This window comes from Nicotiana sylvestris, chromosome 8 (assembly GCF_000393655.2).
Source record: "Nicotiana sylvestris chromosome 8, ASM39365v2, whole genome shotgun sequence".
In the NCBI taxonomy this organism is placed as follows: Eukaryota; Viridiplantae; Streptophyta; class Magnoliopsida; order Solanales; family Solanaceae; genus Nicotiana; species Nicotiana sylvestris.
Genome location: NC_091064.1, coordinates 53,143,808 through 53,166,104, shown reverse-complemented (window position 1 = coordinate 53,166,104; position 22,297 = coordinate 53,143,808). Strand labels below are relative to the sequence as shown.

Sequence of the window (22,297 nt, the reverse complement as noted above, 5' to 3'; positions counted from 1 at the left end):
TGATACTTGGTAATATGATTTAGTTTTACACTCACATCTGTGCCCAGCCACCAAATTGGGGCAAAAAAATTTCTTTGTTTTGTCTATTTTGAAGTCAGGAGCCCGCCCGGAGAGCAGGGAATACATTTCAAGTAAGCAGTCAGGAGCCCGCCTGGAGAACAAGGGAGTACCTTTTAAGTTTATCTTTCAAATTCTTTGTTTCATCTAAGTTGAAATCAGGAGCCCGCCTAGAGAGCAGGGAATACTTCCAAATGTAGCAGTCAGGAGCCCGCCTGAAGAGCAGGGAATACTTTCAAATGCAGCAGTTAGGAGCCCGCCTGGAGAACAAGGGAGTACCATTTAAGTTTTGGCTTTCAAATCTTTGCTTTGTTTAGTTTGAAGTCAGGAGCCTGCCTGAAGAGCAGGGAATACATTTCAAGTCAGCAGTCAGGAGCCCGCCTGGATAGCATGGGAACACATTGACATTTTGAAGTCAGGAGCCCGCCTGGATAGCATGGGAACACATTGACATTTTGAAGTCAGGAGCCCGCCTGGAGTGCAGGGAATACTTTCAAATGCAGCAGAGCCCGCCTAGAGAACAAGGGAGTACCATTTAAGTTTTAGCTTTCAAATTCTTTGCTTTGTTTATTTTGAAGTCAGGAGCCCGCCTGAATAACAGGGAATACATTTCAAGTCAGCAGTCAGGAGCCCGCCTGGATAACATGGGAATACATTCACATTTTGAAGTCAGTAGCCCGCCTGGATAGCATGGGAATACATATCAAGTTAAGCAGTCAGGCACCCACCTGAAGAAGGGGAAACATCTTAGTTTACAATTCAAGGTGGCAACAAAAGGATGCTTCTGAGAGAACGGAGGACAACAAGGCAACAAGAAACACAAGAGCAAGTTTGAAGATATAGATAGGACTTTTGTAATCCATAGATCATAGTCTAGTCTAGCCTTTTGTTTTATTTTGACATGGTGTAATAAGGGGGTTCAGCAAGCAGCGGTAGCAGCAGCAACAGTGAAATCACAGCTCCATGGTAGTCCCAGCTACCAGACATTCCTGAACTACACTGACCTGATTCCTTTTTAGCCAAGGATATGTAGGCAACCTCGGAAGCAGGGTACGGTCAAATCTTTCAAAGATGCTTTCCACGGAGTATTCAGACGGGCAAATATCGCTCGTATCCGCTCACTTTATTTTTGCACGAAAACTCTCCGTGTTTCCGGGCAAAGAGGGGCAGCTGTGAACACGTGATTTTTGCCCTATATGAATTACTCCCATAAATTCAAAACAAAATAATTTTTCCATTTGTTTGCAATTTCGTAGATTTTTGTTTGTTATTGTTTGCATTTGTCTATGCATGTTTATTTTACTAAATGAAAAATACAAGAATATGTTGCATTTGCATTTGGGATTTAATTTTACATTTTAGGATTAATGGACAAATTAGTTATTTTATAAAAATTGAAAAAAGAAGAAAAAAAAAGAGAAGAACAACAGAAGAAAAAAAGAGAAAGAAAAGAAAGAGAGAAAATGAAATCACAACAACAAAGTGATTTCTACAACATAAACTACGTTAGACCTGATTCCTTTTAAGGATACGTAGGCAGCCTCACGGTTCGATCTCATCGGAAAAAAAATCCAAAAGTCCCCAAGCAAGAAACTGGGGCAGAAGTCGTGGTTTTTGTGGGAAACCTGATTCTGAAAGTTGTAATTCTAACCCATTTGAATTGCTTTGAGCCTTTTATACCCTTTCTTCCTAGACCTGTCCAAAAGCCCACATTACAGTCCAAAGAAAGACCTTCTGATCAATCTTTGAGAAATGCCAAGTCAAGCAGGTAAAAGGTAATTCATGTCGGGGGCAACACTCTGGTTCAAGCAAGGAGGGAAATAAAATGAGAGAGTCTTATTGGTAAAAATCCTCATGGGCACCGTAAGGCGATAGGAGTTTAGATAAATTAAAATGATAGAGTCTTATTGGTGAAAATCCCCACGGGCACCGTAGGCGATGGGAGTTGAGAGAAATTAAAATAAGAGAGTCTTATTGGTGAAAACCATCACGGTCACCGTAAGGCAAAAGTGAGTTGAGAGATGGACGAATGAAAGAGGTCTGCTGGTGAAAACCTTTCAAGGCGCCGCAGGATGAACAAGGTCAAGGTTTGGGTAAAGTAATCAGGTCATGGAAATTCTGGGGTAAGCCAGTACGACAACTAAAAGTTGATTGGTTGGACAGATTGGGCCGATTAATCCGAATGCATGTCATGATCATTGGTACCAGCTGGTCCACTCAGATAAGTTTATTTTTCTTTTTTCTTTTGTAGCAGTCACCTGGTTTTGGATTCTTCTTATCCTTAACCCGCAAAGTCATTGCATTTCATTTTCTTTTGGGTATTTATCTAAAGATGTTTCAATGTCAGTCTTGTTCAAATAAAGTGAAAAGGATTTCAAACCTCACTATCAACTTCCAAAATTGCAAAGCACGGAGTGGTCAAAGCATACTAAGGATAACATGATGTAAGAGAGGGGTATAAGGAATCACCGGAAGTTTCATCGGTGGAATGGATTGGTAATGTCATGGGAGATGCAAAGGTTCAGATAAAAAGGTCAGAGGTAAAACAGCAGCATGGGTATAGAACACTTGGTTCATCAAAGGTCATGGGGTATGAAAGTCAGTCAGAAAGTCAAAGCGGTTCAGGGCCAGTTCAGGGAAGCTAGTTAGAACAAAATAATGCAGCGGAAAGATCTTCAGCAAGAATACCATCAGCTAACCACCATTTTTAAACTAAATTTTTTTTTTTGATTAAAACACGGGCAAGAAATTTCTATTGTTTTTGAGAAACCCTCCGTGGAGAAAGGCAGTCATCAAAATAGGTTTGATTTTTGATTTTCAGGACCCTCCTGGAAAATGGGACCTAGTTTAAAGTTCAGAAATAGCATGATCTAGAATAAATGTATCCTAAAGGAATATAAGTTGGTGTAGAAGTTTGCATGCTCGAGATAGGATTCAATTAGGAGTTGTCAGGACCCTCCTGAATAACAGGACTTAGTTTAAGATTTCAATTAGATAACAATATTTAGCGTAAGTTCTGTTGTAGGGTAGTATAATTCAGCCATGAAAGTTGTCACCCTTAAGATAAAATTTGACCTTTGATTTTCAAGACCCTCCAGGATAATGGGGAGTAGTTTAAAGATCCTCTTAGATAGCAAGATTTAGCAGAAGTCACACCTGTAGAAGATATAACTTAGATCTAAAATTGTCGTTTAGTTAAGAGTTGTTAGGACCCCCCTAAATAATGAGACCTAGTTTTCGAATTCTTAGTGATACTTGGTAATATGATTTAGTTTTACACTCACATCTGTGCCCAGCCACCAAATTGGGGCAAAAAAATTTCTTTGTTTTGTCTATTTTGAAGTCAGGAGCCCGCCCGGAGAGCAGGGAATACATTTCAAGTAAGCAGTCAGGAGCCCGCCTGGAGAACAAGGGAGTACCTTTTAAGTTTATCTTTCAAATTCTTTGTTTCATCTAAGTTGAAATCAGGAGCCCGCCTAGAGAGCAGGGAATACTTCCAAATGTAGCAGTCAGGAGCCCGCCTGAAGAGCAGGGAATACTTTCAAATGCAGCAGTTAGGAGCCCGCCTGGAGAACAAGGGAGTACCATTTAAGTTTTGGCTTTCAAATCTTTGCTTTGTTTAGTTTGAAGTCAGGAGCCTGCCTGAAGAGCAGGGAATACGTTTCAAGTCAGCAGTCAGGAGCCCGCCTGGATAGCATGGGAACACATTGACATTTTGAAGTCAGGAGCCCGCCTGGATAGCATGGGAACACATTGACATTTTGAAGTCAGGAGCCCGCCTGGAGTGCAGGGAATACTTTCAAATGCAGCAGAGCCCGCCTAGAGAACAAGGGAGTACCATTTAAGTTTTAGCTTTCAAATTCTTTGCTTTGTTTATTTTGAAGTCAGGAGCCCGCCTGAATAACAGGGAATACATTTCAAGTCAGCAGTCAGGAGCCCGCCTGGATAACATGGGAATACATTCACATTTTGAAGTCAGTAGCCCGCCTGGATAGCATGGGAATACATATCAAGTTAAGCAGTCAGGCACCCACCTGAAGAAGGGGAAACATCTTAGTTTACAATTCAAGGTGGCAACAAAAGGATGCTTCTGAGAGAACGGAGGACAACAAGGCAACAAGAAACACAAGAGCAAGTTTGAAGATATAGATAGGACTTTTGTAATCCATAGATCATAGTCTAGTCTAGCCTTTTGTTTTATTTTGACATGGTGTAATAAGGGGGTTCAGCAAGCAGCGGTAGCAGCAGCAACAGTGAAATCACAGCTCCATGGTAGTCCCAGCTACCAGACATTCCTGAACTACACTGACCTGATTCCTTTTTAGCCAAGGATATGTAGGCAACCTCGGAAGCAGGGTACGGTCAAATCTTTCAAAGATGCTTTCCACGGAGTATTCAGACGGGCAAATATCGCTCGTATCCGCTCACTTTATTTTTGCACGAAAACTCTCCGTGTTTCCGGGCAAAGAGGGGCAGCTGTGAACACGTGATTTTTGCCCTATATGAATTACTCCCATAAATTCAAAACAAAATAATTTTTCCATTTGTTTGCAATTTCGTAGATTTTTGTTTGTTATTATTTGCATTTGTCTGTGCATGTTTATTTTACTAAATGAAAAATACAAGAATATGTTGCATTTGCATTTGGGATTTAATTTTACATTTTAGGATTAATGGACAAATTAGTTATTTTATAAAAATTGAAAAAAATCACAAAAAATAGTTTATTTGCACTTTCAATTTTAATTTTGAATTTTGGTAGTTTTTCCCATTATATTGGTTTTTAATTATTTGTAGTAACAATTATTAGGGTTAATTAATTTAATGTGGTAGGATAATTGGGTTTAGGATTTAATTTAGGTTTTAATTTTAAATTTTGGGAAAAGAAAAAGAATTTTTTAAAGAAAAATGAATTGTAAAAAAGAAGAAGAAAGAGAAAGAAATAATGAAAAAGGAAAATTTAGGCCAAATCGGGCCATGTCCCCAGGCCCAGACTAATTTCCCCTTAGACCCGTCCAAATTATCCCTTTACCCGGCCCAAAACCCATCCCTAATACCCGGTCCAGCCTTCATAATCAAACGACGCCGTTCCGTCCTCTTTGATCTGGATCGTTGATCTCAGTTGATCAAACGGTCCGTAACTGACCCTGTCTCAAATATAAGTGTCCGAATCTCGCACCCCCCCCCCCATTTCCTAGACGTCATCGTCCCCAAGCTAAACCCTGGAGAGCTGCCCTAATTCCCACCACCTCAGGCCGGCGGCGCCACCTCCGATGACCACCATATTCACACCTTAAACTCTTCATCCCTTCCACAATCCCAATCCATAACCAACTTCGTTCGAACACACTCAGAATCCCTCGAATCTGAGGTTGAAGTCACAAACCCTAGCGCCGCCCTCATTTCCTCCGGTGGCGGCGCCGCCTCTGTTCACTACCAAATTGACGCCATTGAACCGCCATGACCCCCTTGTACCGAATCCACGCTCCATTCCCCCTCAAATATGTCTGGAATGTGTCGAATATTGAATCTAAGGTTGAGCCCTAGAAGCCCAAACATGACTAGTGCATGAAAGGTTATTGAGGGCCGATTTTATCCCGAAATAACATTATTTGCTTGTTCTTTACCAAGCACAAGCGATTGGCATTATTTGGAGATCTAATCGGAGGTTCAGTCAAGTTCTAGGCTTGAATCAGTGAGTCTCCTTAGCTTTTCCGTCCAATTTTTCTTATCTCGTCCCCGTCCCTCATCGTTTGTGTTGTAAATCCGTGATTGTCCCTCCTTCTCTTTCTTCTTACTCATTTTCCTTTACCCCATAGCGACCAAAGTTGGTCGCTTATAATTAAAACAAAGCGACCAATCTTGGTCTCTATTGTCCAGATTTTAAAATATAATATTTGGATTAGAGACCAAAGTTGGTCGCTTTTTTATGATTAATAAATAAATAAATAAATAAATAACGTATTTTACATTTAGATACCAACTTTGATTGCCAAAATTATACTATTAAAATAATAAAGCGACCAAAGTTGGTCGCTATAGTCTTTACCCAGAATATTTGGTCCTTTTACCTTAGAGACCAGCAATATTGCGACCAGGCATGTTTGGTCGCTTTTTGGTCGCTTTTAGGCCTATAAGCGACCAACTTTGGTCGTTTTTTGTGGTCGCTTTTTATCTGATTTCTAGTAGTGTGCACACATTATTCACCACAAAGTGCTCACCCGAAGAACAAACAAATTTTCTTGGGTTTCAAAAAAAAAAATCTCATACGAGGAGGAAGGTAGGACCAACATAAGATTAAGTGTTATTTTTTGTTTTGTTATTTTTATACGGAAAAAAAAGGACCAAAAATATCCGGAACCAAAATAACAGACTAGTTAAACTTAAGCGACCAAATTATGGGAAAAAAAGGGGAACAAAAATAGGTATAACGCATCAATTTATTATATGTGCTATATCCATTTTTTTAACAAACAAGTTAACGACCATTCCCCTCTTCTTCTTTTTTTGTTGAAAAATACATAGCACATGAAAAACATATAAAGGAATTTAATATACTATAAGAACCCAATGGTTAAATGCTACTCCCTCCGTTCCAATTTATGTGAACCTATTTCCTTTTTGGCCTGTTCAAAAAAGAATGAACCCTTTCTAAATTTGAAAATAATTTAGTATAAACTTACAAATCTACCCTTAATGAGAAGCTTTTATAACCACACAAATACTCTGAGCCCCTTTTTAACTTGTTTAGGACCACAAATTCCAAAAGTCTTCATTTTTTCTTAAACTCTATGCTCACTCAAACAGGTTCACATAAATTGGAACGAAGGGAGTAGATTTAAAGGTGGGTAGCCTTAGAGTTAAGGGTTCAATTCTTGCTTTCTACAAAATTTGGTTTTTCTCTTCTTTTTTTCATTTTTCGTTTATTTTCATTATTTCGGTTAAGCATTAACATATAAATACTTTAACATTTATAAGTACTTCTGATGTAATTAAAATAATTTGAAAATTATTAAAAATTATGATTTTGAATTTGTTAAAATTAAAAAAAAGACTTTTATTATTTTGTAAAAAATACCAATACGTTTAATAGTTGTTATTTTGTATTACAGCAAACGAAATTAATTTTTTCCTCTTTTTATTTTCAACAAAGAATTATGAGTTTTCTTTTATAATTAAAATGTTTCATAAGAAAATTTTAATAATATACACATTTTAATCCATTGATTGTGATTTCTTTTTCGTTTTGACTTTATTTTTTATTTTCTTGGTAACTAAACGTTTTGTATTAACCACCTTTGAAACTGTACAAAATCATATGTGATGACCCAAAAGGTCATCACTTAATTTACAAGTAAATTCTGTATTTCGAGTCTTTAAAAGCCTCCTTTTATCTCACCTCGATTTGTGTGCACGATCCGGACGTATATCCGGAACACTTTTATGTGATGAAAAATGCTAATTTGGCCTTTAAAATTGAATTTAAGTTGACTTCGGTCAACATTTTGGATAAACAGATCTAGACTCGTGATTTGACGGTCCCGAAGGGTCCGTAGAAAAATATGAGACTTGGGCTGTAATACCCCAATATTTTAAGTGAGTACATATTGGTCATTTAGAAAATAATTTAAATCCAAAGAAAAGGAAAAAAAAAAGAAGGAACAAACTAATAGAACAAAGCAAACAAATAAATAAATAAAATAAAATAAGAAACAAAGAAAGGACGCTAGTGGGCCTAGCCCATCTGAAGACTAGTGGTGTGATATAAAACACAAGAAAAGCTCTAATTAGAGAGGAGTTGGGATTTAAAAACTTAAAACCTAGAGGAGGACTCATACGGGTAAAAGGAAAAGAAGGCAGAGAAAGGATTTGGTGGAAATCTTTGAGTCAATACAAATCAGAAAGGTTGCTGATGCAGTCTTGGTACCGAAAAACTCACACCCAACTGGAAAATTTTTATATTCTTGCGCCTCAGTGATAAGGTAATTACATGTATTCTTCCTTCTTTAGTAAACACTATTATTTTATTTACATGATTCCTTATGGGATTGAATAGATATGAGGTCGGGATTGAACTAAGAGTTTAAAAAATAAAGTTAAGAAAATTTGGAGAAATTCATGAGACTTTTCAGTGAATTAACTGAGTATATTATATGGATGGGTTGTATTTAATAGATTTTGAATTGGTTTAAGTTAACAGTAGCAGTGAGTTGGGATACTCAAATGGGTCTTGATATTTCAAGTAGAATAAGAGGAATTTGTTGAGTTATTATAATTCGGTGAATTAAGAGCCAAATATGAAATTCTGAGGATTTGGGTATTCTATATTATCTATGAATTAGTCTAAATAAAGAAATTAACATGAGATCGATATTATGTAATTATAGATTGATTGAAGGATTTTGTACGAGTTGCTTGAGGTGAAGCAGTTGGTATTTTGGCACGAGTACTGTGAGTAGTAATCTTACCGCAATTTGTGTTTTCATAACCTGCATAATTTACACATTATTTTTAATATGAATATGTTACCAATTAATTTGAGTTGCATGTGGGATAAGTCTTTCACTCGATATGATACGGAAATAGTTATTTGACATGATTAACGTTGTTTTAAATATTCTTTCTATCACTAGATATGTTTTACCGTTACTTGAATTTGCTGTTGTCGAAATGAAATTACATGATTTGATAAGAACCAAAATGCCCTATATTGTTTTAGCATATTTTTCTGAGTATATACGGATACATAGACAAGTATAAATAAGAGTAGACTTTGAAGGATCCCGTAGCTAACGGCGGGTTCGTTAGACCTGGTGCACCTTGTATTTACCGGTTACAGAGTAAAGTTATAGCCCTCGCTAGTGGGAAGGTAGAACTAGCATACCGTTACCGATTTTCCTCGAGTAAGGACTACCGTTATATTTGACTTCTTGCGAAGTAGTCCACAGTTATACCGATTACATGATCCATTCATTGAAACTTCCCAAATTTGAATGTTGATATTATACAGTGGTTATCGAGTTTCTTACTAAATTATTAATTGTATTATACTACAAGAAAAGCATGATGAGACTGAAAATTGTTTATTGTTTCTAAAAGAGCATTTTTATGTTATTTTTTGTTTGAGATACTAGCATGTTTTCTGACTTATCCCCAAACAAAAAAGGTTGTGGTTAAGTGTTATTTCTCATTGAGCTAGCGACTCATTCCCCACTAATTTATTTTTTACAGAGATAGCAGCTGACACAGGAGAGGATTTCGTTAATTAGAGCGCACAGATTGCTAGTTCTCGGTGAGTCTCGCACTTGTTTGCGTGGGCAGAGATTTTATTTATTTTCATGGTCTTCTATGAACTCTTAGAGTTGCTCCATGGTCATTCTTTTAGTGTCTTGAGTTGTTTTTGTTATTATAGACTTATGTTGAATAACGCTCATTCTAATCAAATTTGGAAATATAGTAGTATTTCTAGTTATTAGTGGATGGACTGTTAAAGGTAGATATTTATTTTGGTTAATTGACAAAGTCCTTATCATTTGAATTGCTATTAGGATGATTTGTTGCTGATTTGAGACACGAATTTTTTTTATGGTCTAAAAACAGGGCAGACTCTGTCCGATTTTCTGTAAAATTTTCGATGAGGCTTACTTGGGAGCACTAGCTCTTAAGCGCCGGTCACGGTCCTAATTTGGGTCGTGACAAAGTTGGTATCAGATCTTAGGCTTTAAGTCCCGAGGCATGGAGTAATGCTTAGTAGAGTCTTGTTCATGGGTATGTTGGTGCCCATACTTATGATCTTGAGGCTACTGAACATCTAGGAATGTTTTCCCTTCTTTCATTCTTTGATCATGCGTTGAGATAACTTGAGATTGACTTTGGAATATTTTTTTCGCAGATGGCTAGGACACGCACACCCTCATCTGCTGGACGTGGGGCTGGACGTGGTGCTACCCGGGTGGCGGTCAAGTTGGGGTTCATCAAACTAGAAGACAGACTGCTCCTCAACCTCAAGTTGGGAACATGGGCCAAACCCAAGCTATTATGCCAGGTCAAGTGCAAGAGCAAGGAGTTTAGAATGCTCCACCACTAGTGCCAACTGTTGTACCTACTATTGCCTTACCTGCAGATGCAGTGGCAAGGTTATTGAATGTGTTAGAGGCATTGGTGCCTACTCAAGGGGGATGTTCAGCTCCTCAGGCTACTTTACAGATACAAGCACTTGCACAGACTCGGACTTTCGGGAATAAGGAAGTATCCTACAAGAGTTTCTGAAATTGAAATCACCAAAATTCACAGGTTCCGATAATTCAGCAGATCCTCAAAGTTTCTTGGATGGGACACTTAAGGCATTACGTGCTCTTGGATGTTCTAGTGAGAGAGCCATGGAGCTTGCATCATACAAACTAAAGGATATGGCCAACACATGGTATGAAACAATATTGCTAGGAAGGCCAGCAGGAGCACTACCACTGACATGGGACGAGTTCACTAAGTTGTTCAAGAATCATTTTCTTCCGGACAGTCTGATGCAACAATATGCTAGAGACTTTAAGAGATTGGTTCAGACTCCAGATATGGATGTGTCAACATATAGCACTAAGTTTTACAAGTTGGCTATATATGCTCCTCACTTGGTGCCTACCGAAGAAGCTAGAGTTCAGAGGTTTGTTGATGGATTGGTTGGCCGTCTATACACTGCAGTAGCCCCACAGATGAAGACTTTATCCTACTCTGATGTAGTCGAACTTGCTAGAAAGATTGAAAACAAGGGACGTGAGGAGCATGCAACTAGTGATTTAAGTAAGAAGGCCAAGACATGAGGGGCTTTCAGTGGTGGTTTTAGTGAAAATAGAAGAGCAGGAAATCAGGGACAACAACAACAACAGGGTTCTCAGACAGGGACTCACATATCTTCACAGTCCACATACAGACCACATTACAGACAAGGTAATAGGGGACCATCATCTTCTGGACATCGTAATCCTGGGCAGATATATGCCACTACTCCAGTCAGCCAAACTTTCGGTAGATCACATTTGGGCCAATGTCGTATTTTAACTGGAGAGTGCTTTCGGTGTGGCTAGTTGGGACATCACTTAAGGGATTTCCCTCAGCCTCCGAGAAATTTCAACCAGGCTTCTATTTAGTCAGCGACACCGACTCAGACTACTCATAATACTTCAGGTGCTACAGGTACAGGAAATAGAGGTCGAGGTGCCGGAGACCGTGCTATTGTGAATCAAGGACAAGGAAATGTTGGTAGAGGTTAGGCGAGAGTTTTTGCATTTACTAGATAGGGTGCTCAGGCCTCGAATGCAGTGGTTACAGGAATTTTTTCTATCTGTTCATTTGATGCAATTGCGTTGATTGATCCGGGATCTACTCACTCCTATGTGTCCTCGTACTTTGCTTTGAGATTTAGTAGACTGCCCGAGCTATTGAATGATCCTTTTCTAGTTGCTACTCCTGTTGGAGAGTCTCTATTAGCTGAATACGTGTATCGTGCTTGTCAGATTCAGGTTGAGGGTAGAGATACTCTAGCTGACCTTATTGTACTTGATATGATTGAATTTGACATGCTGATGGGAATGGATTGGTTATCTTCTTGCTATGCTATAGTCAATTGTCATGCAAAGATAGTTAAGTTTGAGATACCAAATGAACCCAGTTTTATACTAAGAGGGAGTCAGGTTCCAGAGACTTGCAAAATTGTATCTTTTATGAAGGCTCAACGACTTCTAACGAAAGGTTGCTTAGGTCTATTAGCTATTATAAATGATACAAGAAAGGAAACAATTAGTATAGAAAATGTACCAGTAGTGAGAGAATTTTTTGATGTATTTCCTGAGGATTTACCAGGATTGCCTCCAATACGAGAAATAGACTTTGGTATTGATTTGCTACCTGACACACAGCCCATATCGATACCCCCATATCGAATGGCACCAGCAGAGTTGAGGAAGCTAAAGCAACAGTTACAAGATTTGTTAGATAAGGGTTTTATTAGACCTAGTGTATCACCATGGGGTGCACCAGTACTATTCGTAAAGAAGAAAGACGAACCCCTGAGATTGTGCATTGACTACAGGCAGTTGAACAAGATAACAATACGCAATAAATATCCTTTGCCTCGTATAGATGACATGTTTGATCAGTTATAAGGAGCTGCCCATTTTTCAAAGATTGACCTCCGTTCTGGTTATCATCAACTTTGAATCAAAGATGAAGATATTTCTAAGACTGCTTTCAGAACTCGATACGGGAACTATGAGTTCCTTGTGATGCCTTTCAGACTAACAAATGCTCTAGTTGTATTCATGTATTTAATGAATAGGGTGTTCAAGCCGTTTCTGGATAGATTTGTAATAGTATTTATTGATGATATCCTGTTATATTCTCTTAGCCAAAGAGAACACGAGAATCATCTCAGGACTGTGTTGCATATATTGCGAGAACATCGGCTTTATGCTAAGTTCTCAAAGTGTGAATTCTGGCTAGACTCAGTAGCATTTTTGGGGCATGTTGTATCCAGAGATGGAATTATGGTAGATCCTAAGAAGACTGAAGCTGTGCAGAAATGGCCCAGACCTACTTCTCCTATAGAGATTCGCAACTTTATAGGCTTAGCAGGCTATTACAGGCGTTTTGTGCAGGATTTCTCCAAAATAGCAGTGCCGCTAACCAAGCTAACACAGAAAAATGCAAAGTTTCAGTGGATGAAGGAATGTGAGCAGAGATTTCAAAAACTCAAAACATGTTTGACAACTGCACCAATATTAGCCTTACCATCAGGTTCTGGAGGATTTAGAATATTCTGTGATTCCTCGAGGGTGGGATTAGGATGTGTTCTCATGCAAAATGGTCGTGTTATCGCTTATGCTTCGAGACAATTGAAAAAGCACGAGCAAAACTATCCTACACATGATTTGGAGATGGCTGCAGTGGTATTTGCTCTAAAAATTTGGAGACATTATCTATTCGGCGAAACTTCTGAGATTTATACTGACCATAAAAGCCTGAAGTATATCTTTCAACAGAGAGATCTAAATCTTTGGCAGCATCGTTGGATGGAACTACTCAAAGACTACGATTGTTCTATTTTGTATTATCCTGGAAAAGCCAATGTAGTGGTTGATGCATTGAGTAAAAAATCTATGGGGAGTTTAGCACATATAGCCCCTATAAAGAGACTTTTGGCCAAAGATATTCAGAGACTAGAAGATACAGGTATCAGATTTAGTGTCGGAAATTCAGAGGCATTGTTGGCTTGTGCTCAAGCTAAGTCTTCATTAGTTGAGCGCATTACGGCCACCCAATATGAGGATGAACGATTATGTAAATATAGAGATGAGGTCTTAGCTGGTAAAAGCAAGGATATGATTGTTGAAAGTGATGGTGTTCTTCGAATGGGTGACAGGCTATATGTAGCAGACGTAGATGGGTTGAGACATGCTATTCTTGAAGAAGACCACAACTCTAAATACATTATATATCCTGGATCCACAAAAATGTACCATGACCTGAAGAAATTTTATTGGTGGTAAGGTATGAAGAAAGATGTTGCTAACTTTATTTATACTTGTTTGACTTGTCAGCAGGTCAAGGCTGAGCATCAGCGACCCACAGGACTACCACAACAAATTGAGATTCCAGAGTGGAAATGGGAAAGAATTAATATGGATTTTGTCACCGGGCTACCACGAACCCTTAGAGGTTATGACTCGGTATGGGTGATTGTAGATCGACTGACGAAATTAGCACACTTTTTGCCGGTGAAGACTACATATGGTGGAGTCAGGTATGCACAGATATTTATGAACGAAATTGTCCGACTTCATGGAGTTCTAATATCCATCATCTCTGATAGAGGATCACAATTTACCTCACGCTTTTGGAAATCTTTTCAAGAAGCATTGGGTACACGAGTAGATCTTAGTACTGCATTTCATCCATAGACAGACGGGCAGTCTGAACGTACTATACAAATCTTGGAGGATATGTTGAGAGCTTGCATTCTTGAGTTTGAAGGTAGTTGGGATGCTTATCTACCTTTAGCTGAATTTGCTTACAACAATAACTTCTAGTCCAATATTCAAATGGCACCGTATGAAGCATTGTATGGTAGAAGATGTCATTCTCCTATCGGATGGGTTGAAGCTGGTGAGACTAACTTATTGGGAACCGACCTAGTACAAGAAGCTATGGACAAGGTCCAGTTGATCAGACAGAGATTGCTTGTAGCTCAAAGTAGACAAAAGTCTTATGCCGATAAGAGAAGAAGAGATTTAGTATTTATAATTGGGGACAAAGTGTTCATATGATGCGGTTTGGGAAAAGAGGCAAGTTGAGCCCCAGGTTTATAGGACCGTATGAGATACTAGACCGAGTGGGAGCGGTGGCTTATCGTTTGGAACTTCCTCCTAAGTTATCTTTTATTCACCTAGTACTTCATGTCTCAATGCTAAGAAAATGTATATCAGACTCATCTCAGGTGTTTGAAGCACCAACTATACCGCTTGATGAGAAGTTGTCTTACGAGGAGGAACCGATAGCTATTGTCGATAGGCAAGTAAGGAAGCTACGGTCAAAAGAAATTGAGTTTATAAAAGTCTTATGGCAAAATCATACAGTTGAAGAAGCTACTTGAGAAATAGAGGATGCTATGCGAGTCAAGTACCCCCATTTGTTTCAGTCTACAGGTACGCACTTGTGTTAAATTCAGGGACCGAATTTCATAAGGCAGGAAAGATGTAATACCCCAATATTTTAAGTGAGTACATATCGGACATTTAGAAAATAATTTAAATCCAAAGAAAAGGAAAAAAGAAGAAGGAACAAACTAATAAAACAAAGCAAACAAAAAAATAAATAAATAAACTAAGAAACAAAGAAAGGACGCTAGTGGGCCTAGCCCATCTGAAGACTAGTGGTGTGATATAAAAGACAAGAAAAGCTCTAATTAGGGAGGAGTTGGGATTTAAAAACTTAAAACCTAGAGGAGGACTCATACAGGTAAAAGTAAAAGAAGGCAGAGAAAGGATTTGGTGGAAATCCTTTAGTCAATACAAATTAGAAAGGTTGTTGATGCAGTCTTGGTACCGAAAAACTCACACCCAACTGGAAAATTTTTATATTCCTGCGCCTTAGTGATAAGGTAATTACATGTATTCTTCCTTCTTTAGTAAACACTATTATTTTATTTACATGATTCCTTATGGGATTGAATAGATATGAGGTCGGGATTGAACTAAGAGTTTAAAAAATAAAGTTAAGAAAATTTGGAGAAATTCATGAGACTTTTCAGTGAATTAACTGTGTATATTATATGGATGGGTTGTATTTAATAGATTTTGAATTAGTTTAAGTTAACTGTAGCAGTGAGTTGGGATACGCAAATGGCTCTTTATATTTCAAGTATAATAAGAGGGATTTGTTGAGTTATTATAATTCTGTGAATTAAGAGCCAAATATGAAACTCTGAGGATTTGGGTATTCTAAATTAGCTATGAATTAGTCTAAATAAGAAAATTAACATGAGATCGATATTATGTAATTATAGATTGATTGGAGGATTTTGTACGAGTTGCTTGAGGTGAAGCAGTTAGTATTTCAGCACGAGTATTGTGAGTAGTAATCTTACCGCAATTTGTGTTTTCATAACCTGCATGATTTACAATGATTTTTAATATGAATATGTTACCGATTAATTTGAGTTGCATGTGGGACACGTCTTTTACTCGATATGATACGGAAATAGTTATTTGACATGATTACTGTAAGCACGTGATTTTTGCTTCACGAACAATCACTCCAAAAGAAATCAAAATAATTGCAAATGGCCTCGCCGTACAAATTTTCAATTTTTATGTGACATGTGCTGGTAGTCCTTAGTGTTTATATCCATTTTTCATTGAATATTATCAAACAAAAATACAATAAGTATGCCGTGTGTAATCGGGCCGTAATTCGGTTTTTAAAAGGAAATTCACAAAATATGCAGCTTTTACTCTAGGCTGTGATTTAACCATTTTTTAAAATTCTAATATGTGTGTGTTAATTGTTGTAGGTGTCACCCTATATGTGTGTAAGTTTATTTTAATTTTAATTTTTACATTGTTTTAGGAATTTTTGTTTAATTTGTTGAATTAAAAAAAAGGGAAAGGAAAATCTGATTGGGCCCCAAAACGAGGCCCAAAACCAAAGCACTGATCCAGTCCGAGACGAGCCTGCCCAAGCACGGATTCAAACGACGCCGTATCGGCGTCCCTATTGAAGCCGTTGATCTGATTCAAACGAACGGTCCAGATCAGGCTGTTCAACTCACCTCAACGACGCCGTTTCAGGCAAGTTGATCTGAGCCGTCCAACCCCATTGATCCAACGGTCCCTGGCTTCCCTCATAACCCGACCTATTTAGCCGGTTCAACCCAACCCCTCACCTAAACCAAAACGACCCCGTTCCCATACCAAACGACCCCGTCCTGTTACCCACCAATAGATCTAAGCCGTTCAGATCACTTGATCTAACGGCTCCAATCTCCCTTCCCCTTCCGTATATAAACTTGGCCCTTCACCCCACGCCCCCTATCCGAACCCCCCCTTCACTTCAGTCATCTCCTTCCCCAATCCCTGAAACCCCCAAACCCTAACGCCGCCCTAGTTTCCCTTTCACTAGAACCCAGCGGCATGAACGCCGATGACCACCCCCTTCACACCCCTGAAGCATCCAACCACCCTGAACACGAATCCACTAACCATGTACCTCAAATCACCTCCTATCGTCTCGAATCTGGATTTGAAGATTCGAGACAAAACTCGATCTATACCAAACCTCACCATCTTTGTATCAGACACTCCCATGACTTCCCTCGTGACCAAACCAAGCTTGGTTTGGTCCGAATCTACCCACAACTTCTAAAAAACCAGATCTGAAAATCCAGACCCTAGAACACATGAACCTGTGGAATCCGGCCAGTCTTGACAGGGGTCTGAGGTCTAATAGACCTTAATCAAGGTGTTCTCGTGTGAGAACACCCTGATTAAAGTTTGTTCGGCCTCAAATGGTCAAAGTTGAGTCAGTTTTGGTTCAGTTTGGTTTAGACATTTTTTCGGTAAGTTTTCTTTCCCTTTTGTTTTATTCAACTGCTAACTAAGTCGTTAGCAGGCCTTGTTGTGATTGTTCGGTATTTTCTGATACTTTTCTTAATTTCTTCCGTCCTTGTAAAGACCTTTTATTTGGTCGATTGTCTTCTGTGTATGTTTTGAACGTATTCTGTGATATACATGTTCGATTAGATGAGTCGTCGCATAAATAATTCATATAGGTTCCCAATAATTGAACAAAAGTTGTTTGATGCCTTTAGGTCCCTGTATGTGTTTGTTTATTTGAACGACTGATTATTACCTGTTATAATTAGTATAGTCGACTCGATAAACGTCGTCGATTAGTTTTCTATAACTAATGGATCGAATAAGCTAATAATTTCACATGACTAATTGAACCTTGTCACTGACTGAATGCCCAGCATTGTCTGAAATGAGTTTGTTTGCATTGCAAAAATGACTGAAAAGGTTCAGTCCAGGGCAGTCCTGAATTTGAACTTTCATGAGTTCAGAATGCCCTGATGCTGCAAGGGGCAGGGCAGTAATAAGCAGGGTTTAACAGGGGTAGTCTGGGGTTTGAAAAGAACAGAAAAGGCTTAGTTTAAATAAGCTGACAAGTAGGGTACTAATTTGGGATTAAACTAATACCAATGGGGAACAAGACACAAGAGTATGGGGTTTAAAATGAATACTTAAATGAACCCATAACTCTTGATTAAAGAAAAGCCAGGCGTGGGGAACAAAAAGGGCTGGCATCAAAAGATGCTTAAGCATGAGTTTAAAGAGTATGGGCAGTCTGCAAGTGGGAGGATCCAGGCAGCTTAGCTGCACTGGTCGTTTGGCTTATAAAGAGGCCATTTCAGAACTTAAAAGGGGCTGGAATTTTTAGTCAGGAGAGAGGTCTTGTGAGTTTAAAGAAAACTGAAAACATAAGGAAATTTCCAGTAAACACTGTAACCAAACACTGTCTGAAAACTATATAAGAGTTCATATTGGTCAAGCTGTCTTGGCCAAGTTCTGTTGTTTGCACTGACTGAGCTACTTGTGATTGTTGAACTGCCGGTGTTGCTGCATTGAACACTCTGTTACTTCTGTTGTTTCATTACTCTTTCCTGGGATTACTTGTTTGGTGCTCGACCATCTGCTGGTTTTCTTTGTTCTGGGAATTATTGCTGGTTGTCTGTGGACTGTGGAAAACACTTGTGATTGTTGGTTTGTTGTTGTGTTGTTGCTGTGTATCTACTGTTGCTGTGTTTACTGCATACTGTCCAGCTGATCAGTCCTTTCTTCTTTGTCCTCTATAGCAGGTACACAACCAATGCACTATCAAATGTAATTGGAACATTGAGCATGAATGCAAAAAGAAAAGACCTGAAGTTGATTTTCATACATAGATTGTTATATTAGATATCATGTACTGTATGATAATTTTCATTCCTGTGTTGACAATAGAAGCAGCATGTATGCCCAGTGTATATCAATATAGATTAGCTAAATGGTAGTTTACATATGTATGCTGATAGGTGAAAATATTCTCAATGAAATAGGTTGCATCTCAGACTTAGTTTACTTTGTAATATGTGCTGTAATGTATGCCAAGCATGAAAACTGTACATCATTGGCTAAGTTCTTCCTTTTCTGATTAATGGTCTCATATAACTAGCAAACCACCTGTTAAGGCCAAGAACACAAAACTTGCAATCTCAACCTCATGAAGGTCGAGCCCAGGTCAAAACAGACCAAGCAGGCCCGCATCGAACAAGCAGTGGCCCAGGTCTGGCCCATCACGCATGGGCTGGATTTGGGCCCGTGATTATTTGTTCGGCTGACTGCGCACGCAGCCTCGTTTCTGATTTTTAAGCATTTCTGAATGTTGTTATAGATAACTTGCAAGCACGTAATTAATTAGGACTACCTACTGTTTTCAATTAGTAGAGACAAACGCGACAAGAAACGTAGTTGCTATAGGATATCCTTTTAAAATAAGAACGAGATGAGCCTCGACAAAAATAAATAAAAACGCACGAGCTGCGGGGCCCTCGTTAAATGTATATTATCGAAGCATTCAGTTTCCAGGATGGGTCGTTTAGCAAATCTCACGGCCCTCCTAGAATAATACGCGATAGTCTCTTTAAGCGCGTACTTAATAATGTTATCTCCTTAAACTCGGGTGCACATTCATGTGACCCAAATCCCAATCTCAACGGAATCGAAATGTGTCTCTAACCACGGGTACATTGATTGTGGCGTGGTCTGAGATGCATTTCCATGATGTTGCAAATTCTTTTCATAAGGAATGAGACGAGCCTCGACAAACAAAAATGTACAAAGTGCGGGGCCCTCTAAATGTATATATATAAAATACTTAGAATTCGGGACATGCCGTTTAAGCGAATTTCATGGCTTTCCCCAAAATAACAACACGCTAGTTGCTTTAAGCGCGCCTTTAATAATTTATTTTCCTTAACTCGGGTGCACATTTATGTGACCCAAATCCAAATCTCAACCGAGTCGAGATATGTCAATAATCACGTGTACATTGATGTAACGTGATTCGAGGTATGTTTTCGCGACGTTGCAATTCCTTTGTAAAAATAATAATAATGATAAAAGCGGTTAAAAGATAAAATTGGCACATAAGTTCGTATTTGTATAAAATCAGATAATCAAGCCGAATATAACAGTTGAGCGACCGTGCTAGAACCACGGAACTCGGGAATGCCTAACACCTTCTCTCGGGTTAACAGAATTCCTTACCCGGATTTCTGGTACGCAGACTGTAATATGGAGTCATTCATGTCCTCGATTCGGGATCAAAATTGGTGACTTGGGACACCCTAAACCTCCCAAGTGGCGACTCTGAAATAAATAAACAAATCCCATTTCGATTGTCCTTTAATTGGAAAAACTCCTTTGCACCCTCTCGGGTGCGGAAAAAGGAGGTGTGACAGCTCTGGCGACTCCGCTAGGGATCAACCCAGAACCACTGGTTCAAGGTTAAGAATTCGAGCTTAGAATAATTGTTATTATTTGGCTTTATTTATTATCTGATTTTTATTACATGTTTGAGCCTAATGTGCTAAATGCTGCTTTTACCGCTTTGATATTATTTGAACTGTATATAAATTGTGCTGAAACCTTTCTCTTCTTACCTCCGGGGATGTGCTTACTGGTTGAGACTCCCTATTCTGTTAGTGTCATACCCTGAATAAAAGAGGCTCGGAAAGTTTCTAAGCCGGCTGGCCTTCTGGTTCCCGGAAAGGAGCTCCTTCCTCAGCTCGAGTTGTCCGCTCGGGTACACTGTCTAGAACACCGACCCAGGTTTTGAACATAGAATAACGTGACTACATGCCGGATCCCTAGTAGGAACGCTTATTTGCATCACTTTGCATTTGACTTAGGGGGCTCAACACAGGGGTTGGGTCCGTCTAGGACTAGCAACCCGATATAAAAAGGCCATCCTGATGCATCCTATTTGTTTTCCGTGCATTTATTTGTCTCGTGCACGCATGCTGACCGGTGTTTTGAATAGTACGAATGTTGTGAAATTGAAAAAAAAAAGGAAATAGCGGTTAAGGAATGGATTGGTTATCTTTGAAAAAACCAATACCCAAATACTGTCAAAACTCTGCCAAAATTTTGAAAAAAAAAGAAAAAAAAACGATTTATTAGTTTGTTTTATTAAAGGTAAAGAAAAAAAGAGAATAGTGGTTCTGTTTTTGTTTTTCGGAAAATATAGAAATATATAGTTTGTCTTGTTATAAAAATAAAAATCAAAAAGAGTCTTATTTCTAAAATGGGTTTTATAATAATAAAGATTTCTAATTTTTGTCATAAATAAGCCTAGTGATGTAACTTCCCCCTTTTACAAAAAATAGTAAAAACGAATATGTCAAATTTTAAAGAGTCATTAACAAGTCCGGGTGATTCCGCTCATGTCAAAAATAGCCAAAATGTTCCAGAAAGGAACTCCGGAAGGCTGCCTTGGTACAAACGACCACCTCGTTTTTTTCACACAACCCTAAAATCTTCGTTCATGAAGTGCTGAGAGGTCGTGTTCAGAAATCCTTTCGAGAAAAATTGCATATATTTTTGTTATTATCAGAATAAGTTTCGCTTGTTAAAATCTTATTAATAAATGTGCAGAATGAGCACGACTCCAAATGAACCCTTTTCAATCATGAATAAAATCCCCCTCCAATTGCGGCTCTGGTGGAATGATTTAGGCAAAGAAGGGCATGACGAAATCAAGAAGTATCTGAAAGGCCTCACGGGTTTATTGGATATCAGGCCACGAGGAGATATCATAAGGGCACTAGTCCCCCACTGGGATCCTGCGCACAATGTCTTCCATTTCTCGGACTTTGAACTTACTCCAACTTTAGAAGAAATAGCAGGGTATATCGGCAGCGCTGAGACTCCTTTGAGACACAAATATCTGATTGCTCCAAGAGCTGTAGCAATACACCGGTTTCTGGACTCCTTAAAAATAGTCAGAACAATTCATAACCCTGACTTGGCGAAAGGTTTTTGCAGCATGAGTTTCATATATCAAAGATATGGTCACATAGGAGGATTCGACAAGCCAGAAAACCAGTTATGCAGCAAAAGTAATCGTCAAAAGTGGGAAGAACATAGACGGATTGCTTTCATGATAACTTTCTTAGGGCTCTTAGTGTTCCCAAGAAAAGACGGGAATATTGACATAAAGATAGCAGGGGTCGTCAGTACGTTGCTCACACAAAGAGATAGTATGTTGGCGCCTATGATAGTATCGGATATGTTCCGGGGTCTCACGTCTTACAAAGCCGGAGGAAGTTTTTTCGAAGGTTGCAATTTGTTGTTGCAAATGTGGATGACCGAACACCTGTGTCACCGAGCCCAGTTTCTGAACCATGGATCCGCTGAAAGGACCTGCATAGAGGAGTTCTACACCAGAGTGAATGAGACCTACCTACCTGAAGGAGTCACAGCATGGACCTCATATTTCCGTACCCTCGACGCCAGTCAAATACATTGGGCGCTAGGATGGTTACCAACCGACGAAGTCATATACATGCCAGCAGCCAGGCCCCATTTTCTCTTAATGGGACTTAAGAGCATTCAACCATATGCACCGCATCGGGTTTTAAGGCAACTTG

At 38.9% G+C, this 22,297-nt stretch overlaps 2 protein-coding genes across 2 annotated transcripts; both read left to right on the top strand.

Annotated features, from left to right (window-relative positions):
* The first annotated feature begins 10,074 nt into the window (after positions 1-10,074).
* LOC138875036 (uncharacterized) lies at positions 10,075-12,215 on the top strand. Its single transcript, XM_070153842.1, has 3 exons — positions 10,075-10,102; positions 10,351-10,854; positions 11,374-12,215. The coding sequence occupies exons 1-3, from the start codon at positions 10,075-10,077 to the stop codon at positions 12,213-12,215; spliced, it is 1,374 nt and encodes a 457-aa protein (XP_070009943.1).
* A 1,935-nt stretch (positions 12,216-14,150) lies between these two features.
* LOC138875035 (uncharacterized) lies at positions 14,151-14,701 on the top strand. Its single transcript, XM_070153841.1, has 2 exons — positions 14,151-14,342; positions 14,546-14,701. Exons 1-2 carry the CDS (start codon positions 14,151-14,153, stop codon positions 14,699-14,701), a joined length of 348 nt encoding a protein of 115 aa, XP_070009942.1.
* Positions 14,702-22,297: the final 7,596 nt, after the last annotated feature.